Source organism: Montipora capricornis, chromosome 8, assembly GCF_036669925.1.
Source record: "Montipora capricornis isolate CH-2021 chromosome 8, ASM3666992v2, whole genome shotgun sequence".
NCBI classification, from domain to species: domain Eukaryota; kingdom Metazoa; phylum Cnidaria; class Anthozoa; order Scleractinia; family Acroporidae; genus Montipora; species Montipora capricornis.
Window position 1 is genome coordinate 32,600,217 of NC_090890.1, and position 23,188 is coordinate 32,623,404.

Here is a 23,188-nt window from a genome sequence, read left to right on the forward strand (position 1 = left end):
TGGTGGCCATTTTAGCGAAGCAAACTAATACTGTAACAGCACTTTCATTGTGAACATTCGTCGTGCTTACGGGTGGACAGGGAGAGTAGTGGCTCAGGCAGGCATTCGTCAATTGAAACTGCCCTTTATCCATTTTGTCCTCAGAAGACTCGGAACCACAGTCAGAGTTTTCCCCGTTCTAATCCAAACGCTTGTTTTTTTCTTTTGTGTAGACAACTGCAATCCTAGTTTGAAGTGTTCAATGGAGGACGTGATATTCCCCGAAACATTTAACGGCATTACACCTCTTCACGCTCTCGCGATTACGTGTACAGAGAATCTACCCCCAAGTGGGCTGGGAAACAGCCTCACTGTAACAAACCTACCATCAAGTTACACTCCCAGGTTACTCTTAAAGCTGTTTCAGGGACGCTACCCATCCGCTTACAGGGCAACAATACCACCCGTCACGATGGAAGGAAGAAAGGTGAGTTGTGTGTTTTGGGTTGTGACCAGCATGAGTCCGTCACAAGTAACCGTAGGCGAGACACTTTGTGACAAACACATAACCTTGCGTTAGACTGGCGAGGTGAAGATGCTACAGACACAAATGTCACCCTGGGCGACGAATGGAGACGACGAATCGCACGCAAGGGAAATAGAATGCAAGCATTCCCTTTCCCAGAGCCCTCGTCAGACTTCAGTGGTAAACCGTAGCGCTTGAACGGGATTAGGACGCAAGGGAAACAAGCAAAAGGGCTGCTCATGCGTGATTGTGTCAGGTTGCTTCTCGGCTTTTGTCAACTCAATCTTGTTGTTTTTTGTTCGATGAAAGTCACCAGCTGGCTCACTGCAAACTTAAATTCAAGTGCTAAGCGTTAATTATTTTTTCTCAAAAAAAAACTTCCACGACACTTGTTTATTTTTAGTATGTTTCTGCGTTTATGTTTGTTGGTTTTTTGTATGTGTTAGTTCTGCTAGAAGCGTCAATTTTCCGTTTATTAAAAAGGGCATTTGCACAGAATCACAGTTTGGCCACATCCTTATGTAGAACCCTTTTCTCAATTTATGGTCGTTGCTTTCGACAAAGAAAGAGGGGACGAGTAAATAAAGAGCGAAATCGTTGCTCTCTTTCAGCGTTATCGCACTAAGACTCCGAAACAGAGGCTTGCGGCAAAAGGTGACAAGATCAAGGCCACAAAGGTTCCCAAGAAACCTTCTGAAGCCAAAAGAGGAAACTTACTCACTCCGACTACATCCAGCATGAATTACAATCGTTGGTCTAGGCGATATGTTGGAGAAGGAGGAAGAATACCGGTTGTTGGCAGTCGGCGAGAATCTTTGTCAGGTAATACGGTTTTCTATCACTGTAGGTTACGCAGCTGCTACTACTAATGAAACCGACGATGACGTCTTTAGAGAAATGTCCGGACCAATTGCGACGCGCTTGCGCAACGTTTACTGCGAAAATCACCGATCTGTGGAATGGACCCGAATTACTGAGTCCACTTTTGCTTGCAAATAGTTCAATTTCTTGAGTGGTGTTGTGTTCGACGCTACTTTTCAGGCCAGGGAACCTTTCTTGCATTCGAAGTAACAGCGAGTCCATGGTTGCACTTGCAATTAACGTCTTCGCTGGACAAAAACAATTTTATCCATTTTCCCCCGGGAAAACAAATCTTTCCATTGTTGTGGTTGTTCCGGTACACCTTGACGGCGAAAGCGGGCTACTGCTTACATCGTGGGAAAGGAATTTCATCAAATTGTTTGACTGAAGTGGGCGGGGAAGTCACTCAAATTTCGGGCCCGTCCCACAAATCGGTAGTTTTCGTAGTAAACTGAATACTGTTCTTGGTCGTTCAACTTTTTTTAGTTAAGCGTAGTTTCACAAACTCTCTTTTTTTCCCTTAGCAATTGATTTGATCTTCCTTTCGTTTATTTAGCTTGCCGTTTCACGAGAAGACTTGCGCTCTCCTACGTATTACGGAGTGCAAGAATTTGCACCAATTTTAATGACCTTTTTTCGCTTCTCAGGCATGGTGACGTTCTCGGACCCAAAAGAGCTGAGACAAGCTCTGCTGGAAATGGATCATCATATGGTGTCAAGCGAGATGAGTGCACCTGAAGGAGGATTGGCTAGCTTAGTACAACATGTACTACATGTTAAGCTCACTGAGGTGTGCCCGTAAAATAAATGAATAAGTAACCCTTTGACTGGAATTAGTCGAGTGATCTCGCGTCAAGTGCAACATGATGCCATGAGGACAATTTTCACGCGCTTTTTGTTGCTTTCGTTGTCTGCGCATTGTTGATTTCCATTTGTTTATTTTACTACAATTAATCAGAGTGGAACTTGGCTTCTAATTACGACCATTCTAGAGCTTTCTCACTGCGCCACCTCGTTAGCAATATCCTTATGATATGTTTCTTGGACGTGCGTATGAGATTCTGTTGAACATTGGAAACCTTCTTCTCTAAACCGCTGTATCAATTCTTAAGTGATTCTATTTTAGGTTGAAAATGGGGAAACGGAGAAAATTGAGATGGAAGTAGGTGTCCGTGGCAGTATTTACAATGTTTCTAATGCAGAAGGGACGGCCAAGATTATCCCCAAAGCACAAACTACTGACGCTTCTGGAGACACGGTGGTGGTGAGTCCATGAGCTGTGCCACTTTTTTTCATCTCTGCCTTATAGAAGACAACGCTCAATAGGCCAGTTTCGTATTCTCACGGTTTGACTGGATCGTGCTTGAAATGGAGGCGAATGCGGTGGAAATATTCAAGTTGCAGGTGAAAAGATTCCCCCTCATTAGCCTCCATTTCAAGCTCGATCCAGTCAAACCGTGAGGATACGAAAGTGGCCTATCCAAAAATTACTTTAGAATGATGGCAAGGTGATCTTCTAGCGTTTGCAATCTGTAAGAGACAGATAAAGTTTTCATCTTTATTCTTTTAGGTTGAAGAGGAAGGGCTCATCTGTGAACTGTTTTCTCGCCTGTTGTCATACCCTGAGGTAAGTACTGGGGATATTCTCCGACGAAGCATCAATGGTCACGGAAAACCCGTGTCATCTAAGAATGGGTGGGTTCCAATCCTATGAATTCGGTTAAGGAGAATTTTGAGAGTACGGATCCATTGTTTCAACTGCTTGGAAAATAAACTTTAGACGGGGAAGCGTCCTTCCATTTTTCCCTACTCTGAACACTAACAGACGATTTTTTTTGTGAGCTATGACCACAAATAATGCTGTGGTTTCCTTACGAAGAACCGTATTAGCCCACGGAATCTTTTTTTGTTTTTCGTCCCTTAAACCTGGGGATTGAGTTGAGAGAAATGGACTGGGAAAACGTTTGGCCTGGTGGTTTTCAAAGACATTTCAGTACAAATTTAATGTAAATAGCTCATCCACTGAAATTTATTTGATATCTTCAAGAGGATATGAGGGAACAAAGAATCCCTATTTCCCCAGGCCGTGCATGATAAATTTATTTTAAGATCGTGCCCATGCTGCAAAGGTTATTTTTATCCCGGTGTTTGTTACCATGACCACTCAATGTGACACAATTAATAACAGTTTCAAGTAATTTTCATCGAAATATGGCCAAATATCTCTTTTCCCATATTCTCTTGATATCTTATCCTTAGGTTATCAAAAATGTCATACAAATACATGAAATGATGGAAAGGTGCAATTCGCGCGTGAGAAAGATAGAATAGTCGAAGTCAGGATTCGAACCTACGACCTCCGGTGTAACACCGGTCGAATGCTCTACCCCTTGAGCTACTAGAATTCACTGGAGAGCTGTTGTAGGTCGTTTTATCTACGTCGTGAATGGACAATGTGTCCCATGCAGTGGTCTGCAAGCACTACAAATTGTCCATGCAGGACCTAGATAAACGATCTACAATGCTGGACAAAAGTCGTTGAGACTTTTCGCAAGTTTCGCCTTTTTCGACAATGACAACTACAAATGCGCTCATATCCCCTTCCCCCTCCCCCACCCAAGACAATGTTGTTTGTGAAAAGGTGCAACGGACAAGGTTATCCCTCAACATTGTATGGGGGTGGGGGGGGGAGAGGGGGATTCGAAAGTAGAAGATTTATGTGGCATAAATAAATTGTTTACAGAGAGAAAATTGTCTCAACAATTTTGTCCAGAATTGTAGCTCTTCAGTGAGTTGTAGTAGCTCAATGTGTAGAGCATCCGACCTGTGTTACGGAGGTGTTAGGTTCGATTCCTACCTAGGCCTGTAATTTTTCAGTTGTCCTTTGACCATTGCCAAGCGACTTGTATTCTAAAAATGTCATACGTTTGACCTTCGGTAAAAAGATGGGACATCTTTACCTACGACTTTCGCGCAAAAATCAGTAGCACTGCCGGGACAGTGTTACCATGGGGCCACTGTTGCACATGAATGAAAGATTTAATGTCAATTAAATTAATCATTGTTATTTATTGTTAATAATTTTTATTTTTTATTTTTTTTAGATTGCGACTGCAAAGAACAAGGAGGGCGACACAGCCTTAGCATTTCTAGTAAACAACTCTCGTTGGATTAAACTTACAGCCAACCAAAAGCTGCGTCTCAACAAGTACAGAAGCGTCTTGCTTGGACAAGAAGCAACCATTCCTGCAAGACGAGAAGCGAGCGCCCAGCCAGATGCCATTCAGCCTCCTGAGGATGAGGAAATAATGGCGGAAATCAATATCACCGGCGTTGCAGATCCTGGTATGCTGGAGAGCAATCTCTTGGCTCAACTTGACGATATTTCGAGTAGCTTTCGCAGCATTGTAGACACGTTGACAGCTCTGGAGAGACGATATCCAAATGGTGATGGCCAACAGCAACAGCACCTTGTTCCGGCGGAGTCTGAAGACAAGGTGGTTAAGGATGCCACCCTTGAGATATCCTCGGGTGAAAATGCAGCGACGGCTTCTGATCTTATCAGTTTTGCGCCAACTCCCGGTGTTGTTTCTGATGAACTGTGTCGTGACAGTCTCCCAGTGTTGATTCAGTTAACGCAAAACTGGCATTCCGTGGCCTCAACCGTTTTAGGCCACTATCCAGTAGATTCTAAAGATGTAGAAATGACAGACGAATCAAGGGACTCCTGCAGCAGCTCTCAGAAGTCGCCATCGCGTCCCAGCCCCTTGGAATCATGCTCTCTGGATTCGTTTGTTTTCGAGCTACTGGCCCATGCTGACGAAGCCGTTCTTGTGAGTTTCGTGGAGACAATCATCAACGAAATGAAAAAGTATTCGAAAGGCTTGACGCTTGAAACTGTACTTCGCTATGACGAGCAATACAATGCGTCAAATCCCAAGGATGTTTCCCTCATTGTAGGAGTTCGATTTTTGAGGTCTGTCATCCGGCAGTTGGCTGTTCATCTTAGTAGGTCTGGCCTGTCTTACGTAGACCTCCGTTCCCGTCTTGGTTCCAGACCTACAGCAAGCAGCGACAGAAATAGCCAGAGTGATAACCTGGAATTCAAGAGGAAAGTTAGGTGAGTGCCTCTGATGTCTTCTATTTTCTTTTCTTTTCCTTGTATTTGTTCTTCTTTTCCCTTTTTTCTTTACTTTTTCTTTCTTTTTCTTTTTCACTGGTTTTGTGTACTCATATCTTTCGTTTTCGTCCGAGCCGCGCGTAGTCATCGGAAGTGGAGAATAATTGTTTCGAAACAATACTACCAAATACATCCGGAAGAGTTTTTAACCCGATTCAAAAAGCAATTTTTTGCGTCCAACAAAAATGATTCGCGTCAACAACAATGCTATGGGCGTCGCGAAACTGGGCAACATTAGTTTTATTGCATCCGCAATAGTGCTTCCCAGTCTCGTTAAAGATAAAGTCTGAAATGTTAGAGTGGCACTGTTCAAAACGGAAGGGTTACGTTTTTGCAAACATTGGCCTTGTAGCACTTATATTTCATTAAACTTAACTATTAGAGGGTAACGTAAAGTGCTAGTTTTCTACCCATATGAACCATGTGAGCATTAGCCCTATCACATGGTTCATATGGGTAGAAACCTAGCACTTTACGTTACCCTCTAATAGTTAAGACTGTTCAAAACGCACCTGTTGCCTCTGCTAGTAGCGTGTGATCCACATCCCACTTGAAATTTTGTATGGATTGTAAATTTTCACTCTCATTATAGAATGATCCTGCGCTCGTTTTCGTGGCTAGCTGTTAATGAGCTTGTACAAGCCGCAGAAGCGTCTGTCGTTCCTGTCCGAGAGGGTGTTGCTAAACCACAAGCTCGCTCCACAGGCTCCTCAATCAGCAACAGCTTACCCAACCCTAATGGAGGATTGTATCCGGGCAGGTTTCGGTGCAGACCAGGTAGGTTGTTTTCGAAACATATTCGTACGAAATCCTTTCCCCGTATTAATTTTCATTTTGTACATTCTCAACTGAAGCTTTATGTAAGAAAAGGAATTAATTTCGCAATTATTCATGAATTATTTTGCAAGTGTAGGTTTTAAGATCCTCTTAATGTTTAAGAAGTCGTAAGAAGCCAAGAGTTTTTCCGGCAACCGGCGGGATGAGATTTGCGTCGTCTCCTTACCAGTCTCCTTCCCGTCCAAAGTTGGACGAGGAATAATCCCACTTCCGGCCACAGTGACTCAGAGGGGCAGAATAACATGAAGAATGGCATGAAGACGTCTAATGCCTATTTATTGTACAACGTTCCAGAAAGTATTAAACTGTCCTGTTTTTTTCTTCGTCTGTAGGAATTCGTGTGAGTGGCCCCCATGATTCTACTGGCAGAGCAAATGATCCGCTTCTAAGGACCGCTTACAGGTAAGACTGGAACGCCATACTGGAACGCAAATTGCCTTCTGGGACATCTAAACGAAAGCAACTTATCTAAATTTTCTTTGTTTTAGATGTCCCAGTGGGCAATTTGCGTTTCAGTATGGCGGTTTTTCAGTACCATGTGATCACTATACTGCAAAGGGTCCATATTACGTCCGTTCAGTTATAGTTATTTCCTTTGCTTATGACACGATAAGCAGCAATCCATTGGTTGGTGCTTGTACTTTTTTACTTGTTTTTCTCCTAATGAAAAAAAAAAAAGCGATCGCTTTTTCAATTGTTTCGTCTTTCTGTTCTTGTAATCTGTTTCTTTTGTTCGTTCAATTATTCTTCAATGGGACCGTTGTTTCCTCTCTCTCTCTCTCTCTCTCAAACAGAATACAGCAAAACAAGTCAACACAAAGCAGCACAGCATGTCGAGGAATAAGGCTAGCTAACATCACAGATGAAACACCGAACAGCGCAAGCAAAAAGACGACTCCAAACCCTCTTCAGGGCTCACCATTTGAACTGAAGAGGAACGTTAATGAAAAGAGATCTCTATTAGACAGCGACAGTGACTCGGAGGACGATACGACGCGTATGGCAAGTTTGGATGGGGATACTGATTACGATATTGAACTTGATGAGCTTGACACCCGTTCTGTTTCCATGGCGACGGGAATAACCCATGATCACCCTTACGCATGGGCATTAGACGGGAGAGTTGCCGGTGTAAATGAGGGCAACAGTCTGGCGGGGCATATTCACGTAAGTTCCTAGGGCTTTTTACTAACGTTTCTCGCAGTTTTGAGATCTAAATTTCTTAGAGATGATAAGGAAAGGAATAGTCACACGGGCCGGGTAAGGTTGAACTGTTTTTGCATGGTCTGGGGGCACGTTTCTCGAAAGTCCCAACACTTTACCGGCCATTTTCGAGTGTCACAATTCCCTTTATATCTCAAGGACGGAGATGATTTAAGTCGTCAAACTTCACGGTCATTTTTATTTTTTTTTTAGCTCAAAAACATGTTAAAAGATCGGCTTTCCAAAACAAGCGGTTGGCAGTTTCACAAATGGCTTTTCGGGCCCGGAACGTTTTCGGGACTTTCGATAAACGGACCCCAGATTTCTTAACCCTTTTATTCCCAAAATCGAAACGCTCATTCTCCTTACTGGTACCATATATTTCTCTGTTGGGTAGTCATGAGAATTTGGTTTTATATCAAGATCACATCTCTTAAGCTGATAATTATCTTCATTCTCAATACCTGTCTGCCTGACATTTCATTGAAATTGTGAGGAGAATTTACATACTGATCACTCCTAGGAGTCAAAGGATTAAATATTAATGTTGTGACTTGAAAGCGTGCCGATAATTCCCCTGGTTTCTGCTCACATCATCTTTGACTTTAAGTGCTTTAGGCCGCAGTGGAATCAGTAAGTATTCTCAGTAATCGCCTTTGTCACACGGCGGCCATATTGTCCCGGGAGACCAAAAAAGCTTTGTTTTACCACGCCAAGCCTCACCCCCATGGTTTTCACCGCGAGGCTTGGCGTGGTAAAACGAAGCTTTTTTGGTCTCCTGGGACAATATGGCCGCCGTGTGAAAAAGGAGAATTGGACTGGAACTAGATTGCAGTGGAGACTAATGCGGTGGAATATATTAGAAAGTATTTGCATCTGAAAAGAGTTTCCGGCAGGAGCCTCCATTGCAAGCTACAGTAGTTCCAGTCCAATACTGAGAATACGAATATGGTCTATTGCTACTACTTTTCCTGGATCCAACCCCCTGCGGTCCAATTGGTCACTTTTGAACGTGACTAATGGCGGACCGTGAAATTCAAACTCAAAGTAAACGGCCTTTGGATAAAAATCAAACCTCAAAATTTTGCCAGTCAGGTGTTAAGCAAACACACTTTCAAAATCTGAAGAAAGAAAGGAAGTGATTTTTTTTTTGTCACAGGGGCACTTTAAAGGTGGCCTTTTTATTGAACGATGCGGTCCGGTCGGACTGTGGATTTGCGTTGAACCGTGCCCAGCTTAAGCCTGAGAGATGAATGGAGAAGAAAATAAAGTCATTTCTCAGGTTTATGCTTAAGGTTAAATTTGGCTGGTGTGTTTTTCAAGTGTGCAAAATAACGGGGCTGTGTTTCTGTTTGTGGGCGTAAGAAGAAAAATGTTTTTTTTTTTTTGAAGAGAGAGCTTTTCGATGGTGATTTAGGGTACGCCAGAAGAACCCAAGTTCTCCTTTAGAGGATTTGAACTATCGACCTTCCATATACTATTGCGGATGCTAGTGCAAACTGGGATAGGAACACTAACGAAGTTTCTTAATCGACAGATGCCACAGTTAGCTAGCAGTGTCATTTCCCCGCCGAGTATTCATACTGGAAACTGCTATTTGTCTCGAATGTTCTCGCGACTCGTCAAGGAGACCCTGGATCTCATGAAAACCTTGTCAGATGTGACCGTCACGCAACAACAAGGCGAAACGGGTGAAAGTATCCTACCAACACTGACACTTGGGCTTCAGGAGTGTCAGTCTATTCAAACCTCTGCGTTGTCGATCTTGGAGAAGTCGTGGGCTTGGCTGGTCGATATGCTGGACGTTGTTGAAGGCCAGCTGAGGATGGGAAGACATTTTGACACCAAGGTAATTTGATTCTTCAATCTTATGTTACAATTCCCGATTTTTCTTTCAAAAGGTTGTCTGACTAGATCCAAATTTCGTTGCGACACAAGTTGCGGGAAAAAAGGTCCTCATGAAACAAAGCCTGCTGAACCAGCAGCACAACTTTCCACATTTTTTGTGAAGAATTGCCAAAGCACTCCTCGGTGTGTATAGTCTTTGCTGTGTCATTTTTGTGTGCTATAAAAACCACAAACGATTTTTGCGCGGAAACTCAATTCAAAAGCTAATCTTGTATATGACCAAATCTGCAAGGCTGAAACTTCTAATGCCTCACCATTCCAACCCCTTGAGAAAATATATTTGTCCCTACAAGGAGTGTTAGGATATAGGTGTGTGTGTTTCCTTTTAACAGCCAATATATTTGCTTCATTATTTTGTTGAGGAGGCATTGTTGTCCAGTTGCGCCCAGTTCAAATCCCACTGTGACCACAGGCTAGATTAGTCTCTCTGTGCTCTGGAATTTGATTCAACCCACCTATAAAAGAAACACTGGATCGAGAAAGCTATGTATTCATCCATGCTCTCAAAACTGAAGGCATCAGCGTCATCTTGTTGGGTCCCTCTTCGGTAAAAGCGGGATCTCCTCCGAGATTATGCGGACAGTTTTTGAAAGTGGCTTTTACAACATTTCCACATTGATTTTCTCACAGTTTGAACTCTTACGTTGAGGTGTCAGAGTGATCCCAACAAGACGGCTGTTCGTAAATAGCGAACTGTTTGTCTCCTGCTATAGTTGGAAGTTTTCAGTTTGTTATATTTAGTATATGTAACGAAACATTTCTTTCGCTGCTTATTGCTGTAAACCTCATTTGAGGACATCCTTTGAAAAAAATGTGCTATTTAATTAACGTAATAAATTGTTATTCTCCAGAGATACTTGGCCTCGCTTCAACGGCCTGAAGACACAGAGCTTGCCATGCTGACCCGGACTGTGTCAACCATTCCTGGGGCCTCCCCGGAAGAGTATCTTATGTTTCTCCTGAGGGCGCATAACCACGAACACAAAGATTCTCTACCTGTGGTCGATATGCTGCGGTGAGTAACGCCACTTAAGTTTAAATTATAAAGTTAATTTAGTACTAACACAGAAGGTACATTGTAAATGTCAGCGCACACGCAGGCATTATTAAAATTGTTTTCACTTCTCCTTGTTTTCGATGAGCTCAGAGAGTTCCCTTCATCCGGCGCCTGCTTCACCTTCAAGTGTGACAACATATTTGTTTGCTGGTTTCCTGGTTTTGGTGCTTCACGTTTGACTTTGTGGCAGATGAAGTCTTCTGAATCGAATAAAAACTCCACACTTGTAGTAAAGGTCAACTCAGCGTTTTTTTCTTTTCGTAGAAATCTTTGTCAAAGTGTGGGATAACTTAGAATCTAGAGAACGCCCTGTTTTGAAAAATGGGACAGTTCCTCACTAGTCGAACGGCAAACTGGTTTTGGGAGTTAGAGCTCTCCTCCGTGTTCGTTTGTTTAATTTATAGTTGCCTTGTTGAAGCAGCTTTAACACTTGTCTGCTTTACGCTGTGGGGGTGAGGTGGGTGAAATCGGAGACCAGCTCCCATGCACGGAAGTTTGACCACTACTGAAATCAGTGGAAATTCCTTTCCTTCACCCATGCAACGATGCATGGATCATTAAACTTCGTTGAGACAGCGTTAACCAATAATCTTCCCATCCGCAAAAACTAGAAAATCGTATTAGAATAGAAGCTAGCTTCACAAAGAGGGAACATTTTCCCCTCAATTGGTTAGTTGTCGCGTGTGTAGTCTCTACACCTCTTTGTTCCCCGCGGGTAATTGTTTCGGGTCACATAATGTGAGCGAAAAGTCTGCTATGCTTGGGAGTGAGTTGACGGAGAGGGCCGGAAGAAACGCCATGCAGGTGCTAGGCCAGGTCCGTTTGGTGTTTCGTCGCTTTGCGCGATTTACAAAACTCCTTCTTGTTTCCTTTAAGAAGAGGAACACTACTAAGGCTGACGAAAACCTTTCCTTTTAGTTACGAACACGCCGTATACGTTCTGGACGCCTTCATCTACTGCATGACGCATTGGCCGCGAATTGGAAAAATGTTTGACCGTAGTATATCGATATCAAGCCGTGACGGAGAGGAATCTTGCCCCAGTTCCTCTCAGCCTGCGCAGAACGAGGATGGATCATCAGGACTGGACTCTAAGCCATTACCAAACACCGAATCAAAGCGTCGACGTCGGCATAGTTACGAACGCGAAGCGATTATCAAGTTTTTCGGCATGGACGTGATGCATGCTGACAGAGAGAAATTTCTGAACAGTCTTCATGATACAGTGCAGCAGAAATTCCCTAAGGTTCCGAAAGCATCTTGGGAAGTATTTACTCATAACGTGACAGTTGCTCGCCAGAAGTCGAGTGAGGATACTAATTTGACGTTACAAGGAGATAATGAGGACGACAGCAGTCTGCCGACATCGTTTAGTTCCAAGGGCGTGTAAGTGGTAATGATGTGTTGGTTAATGTAAATATTTCTTCAATTCGGGACCTTTGGATCCGGCGACGAGGACGACTTCGAGTACGACTTTCCCGTTCTGAGCATGCGCACTTCGAAAAATGCCGGCCTCGAGCCGGCCTACAAACCTTATGCGCATGCTCAGTACGGAAAACTCGTCCTCTGATTTAAAGGTCCGTAATGTAAGTGATGACGGGCGGTTTCCATGCGAAAGTTTGTTCTTACGAAACAAACGAGCGAGTTCATTTATTGAAAGAGGAGCGTGTCGCTTTGCCCTTTTTGTTCGAATTCGTCCTTGCATAACCGATGATCCAAGGTGGTGATCAAAAGTCATAGCAAAACAGAGACGGAACTCGTTAAAGATAACTCCTGGCCAACAAAGTAATTGAAGATATTAAGAACATGAAGGAAGATAGCATCCTCTACAATATTACTGATTTTTTTAAAAAATTGTACCAGTATCTCGGAGCTCTGTTAGCATCCATGGTTGAGTGACAGATGATTCCCTTGTGTAGAAAATGCCGTCCCATGAAATAGTGTATTCTTGTGTAAATAGTAGACAAAAGCTTTTCCTGGTAAAGTTTAATTACATTTCGTGGGTTTTTCATCGTCCTGCCGTAGGTACAAACAGGATTTCCATCCTGCTGTTCCGTTCTCTTTGACTCGTGATAGAGCCGTTTTCAATTAAGTGCCGCAAAAGAAAACCCGTTAACAGGAGCTCATTAAGAGGGGCCTCTATCTCCCATACTTGGCCTCGGAGTCAACCCTTTCCCGAGTAGATTTATTTATAGAACACCTCCCTTGGGAGATTGAGCACGCTCACTGTTGTAAAAGCCAATCAAAACAGAGCTATCTCAGCGTCAAGGGAATTATGATACTTTTCGTGAGAAAAACCTGTTCCTAAAAATAAATTTACTCGGGAAAGGGTTGACTCAAGGAATTAGAGGAGATAGAGGCTCCTCTTGATGAGCTCCTGCCCGTTAACCATTGCTTTGGCCAGTCTCAACAAACGCAAAGAAGGAAATGACACAACCGTAGCCCTAAGCAAATACTTGTAGCCGGTAGCGAAGGCGGAAAAACCGCGAGCAATTTTAACCTCGTACTAACTTTACTTATGGTTCTCAAAATATACCGGTATTATTGTTTTATTTACCACAGCTCTACCCACGCCTCACCCCTGATGCTGAACTGGTCACCTGATCAAGTAATTAACCGTTGGAAGATATCGGTCGATTTGTTTTCCCGCCTTTTTCTTGCGGATGGTCCTGGAGCCGAGCGAGAAAGCTTTTTGGCGGCCCGCGCTGGTGTGGCTGGAAGACTGGCAAGGTATTGTGTCTCAAATATACAATACTTGACTTAGTAAAAGTGCTCTACTAAATGGAGAGACTTTAAATTAAATCACTCGAAATTAATTGAGATCAACTCAAATGTTGGAATTTGGTAAAAGCGCAAAAACCGAGATCCGGAGAAAAACGTCTCGGAGAACCTAGAAACTCAACCCAACCTGAGTCCCAGGAATCGATACCGGGTCACATTTGTGGAAGACGGGTGCTCTCTTCTCTGTGCCAACCTTTTCTCCCTAGGGAAGAGACCAAGAGTGTCTAGAGGGCAAGAGCAGATGAGTTCGATATGTCAATATTCAGGCCTGGCTACGAAGCTTTATGGTCAAAATTTTCACGGGTCAGTTCTGATTTCTTTGTGTCACAAGTCTCAAGGGAGATTTCTAAACAAGGCAATATTTAAATTTAACCGTGAAGCCTCCAATAAGGCTCATAGCCATGAGTGAATATTGATATATCGAACGTAGCCTATTCTGGAGCTGAAAGTATTACCGTAAACCGCGTTCTAAGTTAAACCGAATTATTGTCTATCGGTTGACTCAAATTCGAAGATTCAGCTCAGAAAATTAGACTCAGGGTCTGAATTTACCAAAGTCCAACCTCAGCTTTGCTACAGTCGGCCATCATTGGTTCATATGCGATTTATGCCATTTGTGCCAAGAGGCTCATATTGTCACTTTCTTTCTCAGGTTCCGCCGCGCTGCCACGTATCTTCGCGACTCCATCACAAATGATTCTCAGCAGCTGGGTCCATATGGAGGTATGAGCGGGAGAGTGGGCACTACACTCTCCTTGTCAATCAAACGCCAGAAGATTCTGGAGAATACGCTAAGGGTTCTTGGAGATGTAAGTTGATTCGCCCAAGCGTGTTTTTGTTGTTTTGTTTTTCTTCTTTCTCCTTCTCTTTCAGTGTAGGAGGTCGTACGTTTGTGTTGAGGAAAGAGGCAATTCTTAGAGATCGAATTCAGTCTGTAGTCAGGACATTACATTATTTCCTGAACGTCGAGTTCATAAATTAAGGAATGAGATTTCGTGGGTGCAAATAAAGGAGCGGGTGCTTGGAGTTTTGAACGGGCCGCCGTGTGATGAATTCGATAGCCGTCTCCAGAAACAAATTCGGTAATTTTCTGGGGAAGACAATGTATGCAAGTATAGATGGCATTGTGGCCCAGTGGTTAGGGCACTTGCCTTGAGATCCGGAGATTTCGGGTTCAAGACCCGCTCTGACCACTCGTTGAATTTGTTCCTGGTAGTCCCTGGTTCAACTTCCCAGCTGCACTTGTAAATAGCCAACTGGTTTGGCTCCGGCCAGTTGGGATTCTTAACAGTTGTTGTTCAAGTGTTGTTCTGTTCCGTCGTTTTGTTGTGTTTCATTGGCCCTGAAAAGCCCCTATGGGGACTGAGCGGTCAATTAAGTATGTATTGTATTATTGTATTGTATTATAATGTAGTAATGGAATAGTGTCACATTCGGGACAGAGTGTGACCTAAAAATTAATTGCTTTTCATGTTTTGCATTGGGGACAATGAGTTTGAAAAGGTGAGATAAGAGAAAATTGGACAAGTCCTGGAATGGGTGTTATCAAATTATTCGATATTCGTGTCCTTTTGAATCAATTCATAGCCATGAATGTAATAACATTCCATTCCTTATCCCAAACCAAGAAAATATACCGGGAGGGAGGCCATCGTATGCATTATAGGGTGCGTTCGATCGACCCCATTCCGGAATAAGTATACACAGAGTGATGATTTAAAACGGTACGTTTGGCGTTTTTAAGCAGCAAGGATAATAAAAATATTTATTTTAGCAGGCTTTTGACAATTTTGTTGTGAATCTTCGTAAAAACGAACGATTTGTAACTTCTATTCCATGTATTCCTATTCCGGAATACGGTCAATCGAACGCACCCATAGATTATTCCCTATCGCGGAATAAGCAAATTATGCTCACAGCTGCATGTAGTTTCGCTGTAATATTATACGCAGGACCCACGAGGAAAAACTGTTAGTCGGTTTTTGAAGCTTAAAATAATTTCTTTGCGTCATTTTTGTGCTATAGATGTCCACCTTTCACTATAGTAATCTACGAGTCAAGTTTGAAGGAGAAGAGGGCTCTGGACCTGGTGTCAACCGTGGATTCTTTGCTGCGATGGCCAATGCTCTAAAAACGGATGAAAAGGTGGGAAGCACAACTTTTGTACTGCTGTCTTCGGCGAATGGACACTGAGGATATTGAAATGAGTTGTTTTTGAAGTCTTAAATATATTTCCTGATACCTGATATCCTAAATTTGATCGTTCGGGTCTGCGCAAAGTGAACTGACTTTCCCTCATGTTATCGATTTGTTATTTGCAAATAGTTCGTCTCAAGACTACACTCACACAGACGATCAAATACTATCAAGTCGTGCCACTCCTTGGTTCAAGCCATGTCAAATTTTACTCATGATTTAAGTTCATGTGCAAGTAGTTTATTGCATGCTGGCTGTGTTTTCACAACAGCCGTTGTCTCGCTTAACATTCCTGAAAATGGTTGTTTGTAGACTTCGTTAAGCGACTTAAAAATGATACGTGTTTTCACAGGTAAGATTAAATGAGGAGAGAGCATGTGCCAATGCAATAATAAAAATAATAAAAATAGCACGCCTGTTGTATTTCCGATTTGAATAACTGAAAGCGACTCCTCATTGGCCGAAAGTAATTGCCAACTCGCTTAAGCTACCTGGTTTGGTGGCTTAAATTTAATTACAATTCTATTGAAGTTTGCCGACTCGCTGAACTTTAAGCGAGTGACAAGCAACTGTTTTCACGCGATTTCCGGTTGTCACTCGCTAAGCGACCTTAAAAACCGCTAGTGAAAACACGGCCGCTGAAATCAAAATGGCCATCAATTTAGTTAGGTAACTCTAATCGAGATTGATCGTTGCCGTTGATAACAACTTAAGATTGTACTGCGTTTCTCGACCACCTTCAGCTATGAAGCCATCACGGAGCTGGAGGTCGGTTGCGAGTTCGAAGAATATCCCGTGTGAGGTGAATTAATGATTGTTAAATGTGTAAAAGGCACCCATTAAACTGCAATTAACATTCTGGCCTAGAATCATGACAACTGTATATCAAAATGTGTCATTTACATATTTTGCAATCATTAGTTTGTTAAGTAATGTAGAATTCGAAAATGTGATGTCACCTGACATGGTGAAGAGAGTAACTTCTCAGCTAACACCATTGTTGTGTTTTTCAGCTCCCTGATGGCGCCACAGCCTTGCTTCATGAACCGGGCAAGTTGCCCGAACAAAGTGGATTCTACGCACCCAAACCATATGCCTACGATGATAAATCTCCGCAGGAAAATTACTCAAGGGTAGGAAATCTAAATCTAAGACAAAGGTTCGGGAATAGCTTGAATCCCTTGCGTTCATATCCTAAGGAGCAGGACGCAAGCGTTCGCGACCGAGAGTTCAAACGTGATGTCTAGGCGCCCTTCCTTTCTCAAGAATCCTGCTTTCACATTTTAAATAAGTATATTTTTAAAGGGGCTTTTTTTTTCAACTTGTTCCAGAGCCGTCGTCATAAGATGTTCACCGCTGTTGGTCGATTTATTGGTCTGAGCCTGTGGTTCAGTAATACTGTTCCACTGAACTTCAGTAGACACGTGGTCAAGTTCCTCTTGGAAAGGTACGGAGATTCCCCTTTCGTTTTATGGGCTGTCTTGCGTTTCTGCAGTGCTTGACACTTAGTGATGGAGTGTATTACGTTTATTTGAGACCATTTCTAACGTCGTGTCCCTTGCACGAGAGCGGCCATTTTCGGTGGAAATCGTTTCTGCACCGAAGTTGCTTGTGTTTCACAGAGACAGAAAGGTAGAAAGGCGTGGACATATCAGTGTAGAAGACGCACGTCAACGAGTGAAACATTCTATTTGCATGAGAGAACAAGGGTGACTTTCTTATTCCGTTCCTCCATTAAAATCACGTTGCTTTTTTATGTCCACTTTTTTCCTTTCCTTTTTTTCTTGTTTATTCTCCTTCCGTTTTTAGGTTTAGTTTTTCTCTCAACTGTTTTTCGTCGATATGTGACTGTAATTGTGAAAGATAGGTCGATTTGTTTTTCTTTTTAGAGAGGTGACATGGGAAGACCTTGCGTTTTTTAATGCTGACTTGTTTGAAGGACTGAGTCGAATGATTCTTGATGGCGCCCACCCAATGATGACTTCAGAGCGATTTCAAGCCACTTACTGCTGTCATTTTGAGGTGAGAATGCCGTATACCTTTTAATCAAGAATCTTTTATAGCGGATAACTCAAGATGATTTTCTTAGTACTACGGGTCTCGTTTTCACCAAGATACAATCAACAGATCCGAGGCTATATAGAGGATATTACATGGCCGCGCGGGGATACGAATTTTATCTTCGAGTGCTGAAAGTATCTCTCACGAGTGAGCGAAGCGAACGAGTGAGAGATACTTTCAGCACGAGAAGATAAAATTCGTATCCCCAAGCGGCCATGTAATGTTCTGTTTATTATATAGATATTGATGAAATGTCTAGATTTAAAACAACTTGTTTTATTCATTTTCGAAATGATGAAAAAGTGGTCACCAACCGTTAAAACACGCATGTTGTGTAACATGAAACAAGATATGAAAGTTATGAAAAACAAATCATGATAATGTCAAATTTTGCAATAAAAATGTTAATGTTGTAGAGAAGAATTATATTAAAGCACAAAAGCATCTTACAATGAAGAGAAAGCTCGCGTTTTATTGGCTAATCGTGTTGGTTACCATGACAACACCTATATCCTCACATGTGAAAGATAAAAATGATACGTTCACTGCGCGCGGTGAAGATATGATTTTTTAGTAAAAGGAGAAATCCTGGTATTTCATCAATATCTATATAATAAAAGTCGGTATAAACGTGAGTACTGTAGTAAAGGAAAGTTTAAATTTGCGCCGGAGAATTTAAATGCGAACCAAACGTTTCGTGGGTACTTCCTCTTTAGCAGTGGTTTGAAAGCCAAGTTGCTTTCAAACCACTGATGAAGAGGGAGTACCTTCGAAACGTTTGGTTCGCTTTTAAAATTCTTCGGCTCAAATTTAGCTTCTCCTTTAACATTCATCCGCATTATTGCGCAGCATGGTTTCTTCGAATAAGCATGAATAGACCGCTTTCATAAATGGTGGCCATTGTTATTCTTGCCTATCTCACTGGAGAACAAAAAATATTTTGCTTATCGCAACTAGGCTAGCTCCCTTATTGGCATTAAAACATATTTATTTCTTTATTGATCCATTCATCCATCCGTTCAAGTTAATGCTCTGTTCAGTTTCTGCCCTGCAAAATTTCCAACTTTTCTACTTCATTGCACATACGATTGTGGAAAAGTGTGGGAGCTCTTTCACGAGGAAACGCGTGCAGATTTACGTGTTTTATTCAAGGGAAAGAAACTATTACATTAAAACGGGCATGAAATGTGGCGATGTCAGCCCTTCACCACTGACAACAAAAACCTTGTCAAGGTTTAACTGCGATTAGAACATGATTAGTAGTACTATATTATTTATCTGATTACTTCCTTTGATTTTCTCGTGGCAGACCTCAGTTGGAGGCACCACCGAAGAACTTGTACCTGGCGGTTCTCAAGTTCCCGTAACACCTGAGAACATCTGCAAATACGTCAGGTAATAGTCATCAAGATTAGAGGCGAACCTAACGTCGAAAATGTCGTAAATAAAGAATCACATTTTCCAGAATTACTTCTTTGAAAAAGAAAGTTGGACTGCATTCCTGATTTGGTTACAGCAAATTAAAATCATGTTTCGGAAGTATGCTTCCCTGTACTCGTCTTTCACTTTTTAGGACAAGCTCTGTGAAACCAAACCGTCTTTTCATGAAGAAAAACCGCTGACATTTTTGGTGCTAAGACACGAAAAACATTCCCTCGGTTCATTTTCATGTACAGTCTTGCTGAAAGCCTTTTCTTCAAATGTTTTTCAGCAAACTGCCCACATTTATGAACACACCCTCACTTTTTATTGTAATTTGGAGAAAATCCAGACAGAAGAGTTCTGGTAAACCGACAGTTGGCAAGAATGTGACTTGTGGCATCAAATCCACGGACGCAGTCGCAAAAGAACATGTTTAAAATTAGGAATTGAGACTATTTGTATGTTTTGGTTTTTAAGTACACTCAATGACAATCAGTTTGTGCTCCGACTGATAAATTTCTGATGTTTTCCTTTGAATGGAATCACTGGATAACCTAACTTTCGCATTATCATGTGACTTAGTCTTGTACTACACTGCCTCCCCTCAATCCTTTCCCTCTTATAAGCCAGTGTAGCATACATACTCAGGATTGGTTGTGTTTGATAATTCCCAGATTATATGCCACGAAAGTAATGATTGGCTGTGTGGAAGCCGAATTACGAGCCATGAGAAGCGGACTTCATGACATCATACCAGCCGAGCTTTTGTCTTCTCTGACGCCAGAGGTGAGACAGAAAAATAACAAGATGGATGATGACGACGATGAGTAGGTTGAGAAGGGGCATAGTAGTGACGATAATGATGATGATGATGCTGATGACGACTACGATGACGATGACGATAATAGAGTGGAGACCCCATGAACTCATTCGGCTTATTTCTTCGATTGCACGAATCGAACCCGGCAGACATCGGTGAAGGGCGAGACCTCTCACCACGGCGCCAACTTAGCTCCCGATTCAATCAGTTCTTTTATCTAATATCACACGTAGAGATGTAAAAATTAATGAAGTCTCAGTTAATTGAGGCACAAACATTTGTTGAAACATATATGAAATGAATCATATATTAAACTGCGGATATGAAATCAAGTGAAGCTATGATCCTGGCAGTTATGAACGCAACTGGAGCAATTGCGTGCAGAAGCCTGAAAATTTCAGGACTTCAACGGGGTCTGAAATGTTCCCGTGATGAATGAAACAATTTCGTTCATTGATTCATTCATCACAGGAACATATGAACCCACAAATGATCAGCTCCCAACATCAGTGGCTTCGTAGCTCATTTGATTAGAGGGTCGCACCCGCATCGCGAGGTCACGGGTTCAAACCCCGTTCAAGTCATGCATATTTCAGGCTTCTCTACGGAATTGCTTCAATTGCGTTCATATAACTGCGATGATAATAGCTTCACTTGAAATATGTGTCAGTTGTTTCGCTTCTTCACAAAGGTTTTTATCGCGTATTATTTCTTATCATCACAGGACTTTCAGTTGTTGGTATCCGGCGGAACAACAGATGTTGACATTAACCGACTTCGTTCCGTTATCTCATTTAGTAACAGCAATGGCTGTTCGATTGATATTCTTGACAGATTCAAGAGGTAAGGAAATATCAGTAGCTCTTGAACCCTTCGTGGGTTTCATACTGATGCAGATAACGTGGCTTTATTCTGCTTTGAGCCCATTTTCTGTTACTCAGCTCTTTGGCCTACGGTAAGGTAGACGTGGCAGGTGGACCATTCGGTCAGTTTGCCTGCCCGTCAGCCAGCCAGCCAGCCAGGATGTCAGCCAGTAAGAAATCAGTAATTCATTCGGCCATTTATTCGTTGAGTCAGTCAGTCAGTCAGTCAGTCAGTCAAGTCAAGTCAAGTCAAGTCAGTCACTCAGTCACTCAGTCACTCAGTCACTCAGTCATTACCTCTTAGTCAGTTCTAAGACTTCGAAAACGAATAAGTGCACATCGAAATGTTCTAAATGTTTTCCAGTCTTAAATTTTGAAACAAAATTGATCTGCACTTCACTTTGTCCTCAGATGGTTCTGGTCAATTGTGCATAAAATGACACCACTTCAAAGACAGCAGTTATTGTATTTTTGCACCGGAAGTGCTGTCCTGCCCGCTTTATCCGATAGACGAGACCCTGATCAAGGTCAGTGATAAGAGCCTTAACTTTTATCATCATGTATTTTCTTTCTTTAAGTTTCCATACGTTCCATTTGTCGGGAGAAGTGAAACTTTTGCGGTAGTCAATACAGTTTGGTTTGCTAATAAACATTTAAGACAACTATGTAATGTGATATAATTTATACCTTTCGTTCTTCTTTGTCCAATTTAAGGATGCATTGAATTTATATATTTATTTATTCACTCTGATAAGTGCAAACTGCGTTTAGCATCGAGCGCAAGTTCAGAACCTGTTTGGTTTGGCTTTAAAATGTACTTGGTAACGTCGGGATTCCCAGCCGAAACCGTTACCCTCAGCCAAGAAAATATATCGCGAAAAGACGAAGCAGTATCAGTAGTGACAACAGTATCGTAGTGACATTTTAACGGGTAGCAATCATTTCATATGGTGTCGTCATGTTGTTTTCGTCTTCGGAAACTGAAGTTTGCATCACAAATCGGAGACAGCGAAATTTCGAGTGAAGGCACTTCGGGAATCAAGGTAGTACGTTTATCTTGAAATTGTAAAGTCCAGCATCAGTGCACATTGCGTTATTCTTGTTGTCATCTCTTCTTTCTTTTTCATTCACCAGATCTCAGTATCACCGTCGAGGTAATCAGTGGCAACACCAAGGCGTTGCCCATGGCAACAACTTGCGGTCAGCGGATGAGCATACCGCTGTATCCGTCCAAGAAAATACTGAAGCGAAAGCTTCTTCAAGCGATTCAGTGCCAGAGCTACGGATTGGGCTGAACGGTTTATATCACAATACTCCTGGCTCAATTGCCTTTACTGGCTCAGTTTATGTATGATTGCACGTGTCATTTTGTCCGCGTGGCTTGCTAGCCACAACAGAAATATTGTAATCAGTAAAACACAGCGTCCAGCGTCTATCCTTTGCTTCACATTAGATTTGACATTTTATAAAGCAGAGGTGTCGGTTCACCTGTGACCTTTTTACAAAATCAAGAAGAAATGTCGACCGAGAATTCATCAAAGAATCGCATATCAATCCCATTGTTGGAACTGCAGCTGCGTTAATATTAGGAAGGCGTCATTTCCACCGCTTTGATTGACACTGCGATAACCTTAGTGCTTCCTAGTCCCACTTTGCCAATACAGGAAACAGAGAATAAGAGAAACCAGGAAAGTTTGCTTGTAATTTCTTTCTATGCAGTTTTTTACACTGGCATTGTTATTGTAGAGAGCAATACTAGTAAACTCGAAAGCTCGTTTTCATTTTTCAGGATTATCTCTCGCGCCCGGTCATCGGTCATATTCACAGTTATGTTCTCAGTGGCCTAGCCTGCTGATGGCAGCGAGGTTGTGGGTGACCTCATTCTGGTGCGGACGGTGCGGCGTTTCTAATGATTTGTTCAAGTAGTAGCTTTTAGAGAAGGCGGAAAGGTAAAAATGCAACGAGGTTTCTTAGAAATCTAGGTCAACCCCAGACAAGCTACCATTTAAAGGCCTGTTCACTAAGCACACAGGAAGGCATTCATTTACTTAATGTATACTAAAGATGGTTCTGACAAAAGAGTTTTTTGTGCTGTTGAAATAGTTTGTAAAAGAAATGATGAAGTAGTTTTAATAAAATGACGGTTAAATCATTAGTTGGAAGTGTAGTTATCAGTTTGTTTTGTCACGTGCATGTGATGTTTGAACCTGGGTTTAACGTTAGTTATTCATTCTAGTCCGTTTCACCCCCAATGGAAACAACAAGTCACTTGATTTTTTTTTTTGCCGACGTTTTGTTTGTGCGAGGGGATGAACGCAATCCCTAGCTTGCCTTTTCTTTGTCTCAATTGCCGCTATTAAGTGACGCTTGGCGGTAACTGAGAGTGTACATGGAGCGAGTGAAGCTACTGGTGACCTTTAAACTATATTAATCAAAATGTGACTGTGTGGTTTGTGAATACATTTCTGGACGTATCTCAGTGCAAAAGCAAGCA

General features: G+C 42.2%; 1 protein-coding gene across 1 annotated transcript in view; it reads left to right on the plus strand.

Moving 5' to 3' along the window:
- LOC138059827 (E3 ubiquitin-protein ligase UBR5-like) overlaps nucleotides 1-22,849 on the plus strand; it is a 33,446-nt gene extending 10,597 nt beyond the window's left edge. Inside the window, exons 8-30 of the mRNA XM_068905454.1 lie at nucleotides 213-466; nucleotides 1,117-1,327; nucleotides 2,014-2,156; nucleotides 2,493-2,630; nucleotides 2,937-2,993; nucleotides 4,471-5,486; nucleotides 6,139-6,323; nucleotides 6,716-6,785; nucleotides 7,178-7,550; nucleotides 9,124-9,435; nucleotides 10,346-10,509; nucleotides 11,470-11,937; nucleotides 13,114-13,281; nucleotides 13,985-14,141; nucleotides 15,358-15,477; nucleotides 16,542-16,661; nucleotides 16,860-16,975; nucleotides 17,418-17,550; nucleotides 18,899-18,984; nucleotides 19,686-19,797; nucleotides 20,556-20,674; nucleotides 21,106-21,221; nucleotides 21,829-22,849. Of these exons, the coding sequence (XP_068761555.1) occupies nucleotides 213-466; nucleotides 1,117-1,327; nucleotides 2,014-2,156; nucleotides 2,493-2,630; nucleotides 2,937-2,993; nucleotides 4,471-5,486; nucleotides 6,139-6,323; nucleotides 6,716-6,785; nucleotides 7,178-7,550; nucleotides 9,124-9,435; nucleotides 10,346-10,509; nucleotides 11,470-11,937; nucleotides 13,114-13,281; nucleotides 13,985-14,141; nucleotides 15,358-15,477; nucleotides 16,542-16,661; nucleotides 16,860-16,975; nucleotides 17,418-17,550; nucleotides 18,899-18,984; nucleotides 19,686-19,797; nucleotides 20,556-20,674; nucleotides 21,106-21,221; nucleotides 21,829-21,989 (4,799 nt within the window). The 3' untranslated portion in view covers nucleotides 21,990-22,849. The remainder of the gene's footprint in view (nucleotides 1-212; nucleotides 467-1,116; nucleotides 1,328-2,013; nucleotides 2,157-2,492; nucleotides 2,631-2,936; nucleotides 2,994-4,470; nucleotides 5,487-6,138; nucleotides 6,324-6,715; nucleotides 6,786-7,177; nucleotides 7,551-9,123; nucleotides 9,436-10,345; nucleotides 10,510-11,469; nucleotides 11,938-13,113; nucleotides 13,282-13,984; nucleotides 14,142-15,357; nucleotides 15,478-16,541; nucleotides 16,662-16,859; nucleotides 16,976-17,417; nucleotides 17,551-18,898; nucleotides 18,985-19,685; nucleotides 19,798-20,555; nucleotides 20,675-21,105; nucleotides 21,222-21,828) is intronic.
- Nucleotides 22,850-23,188: the final 339 nt, after the last annotated feature.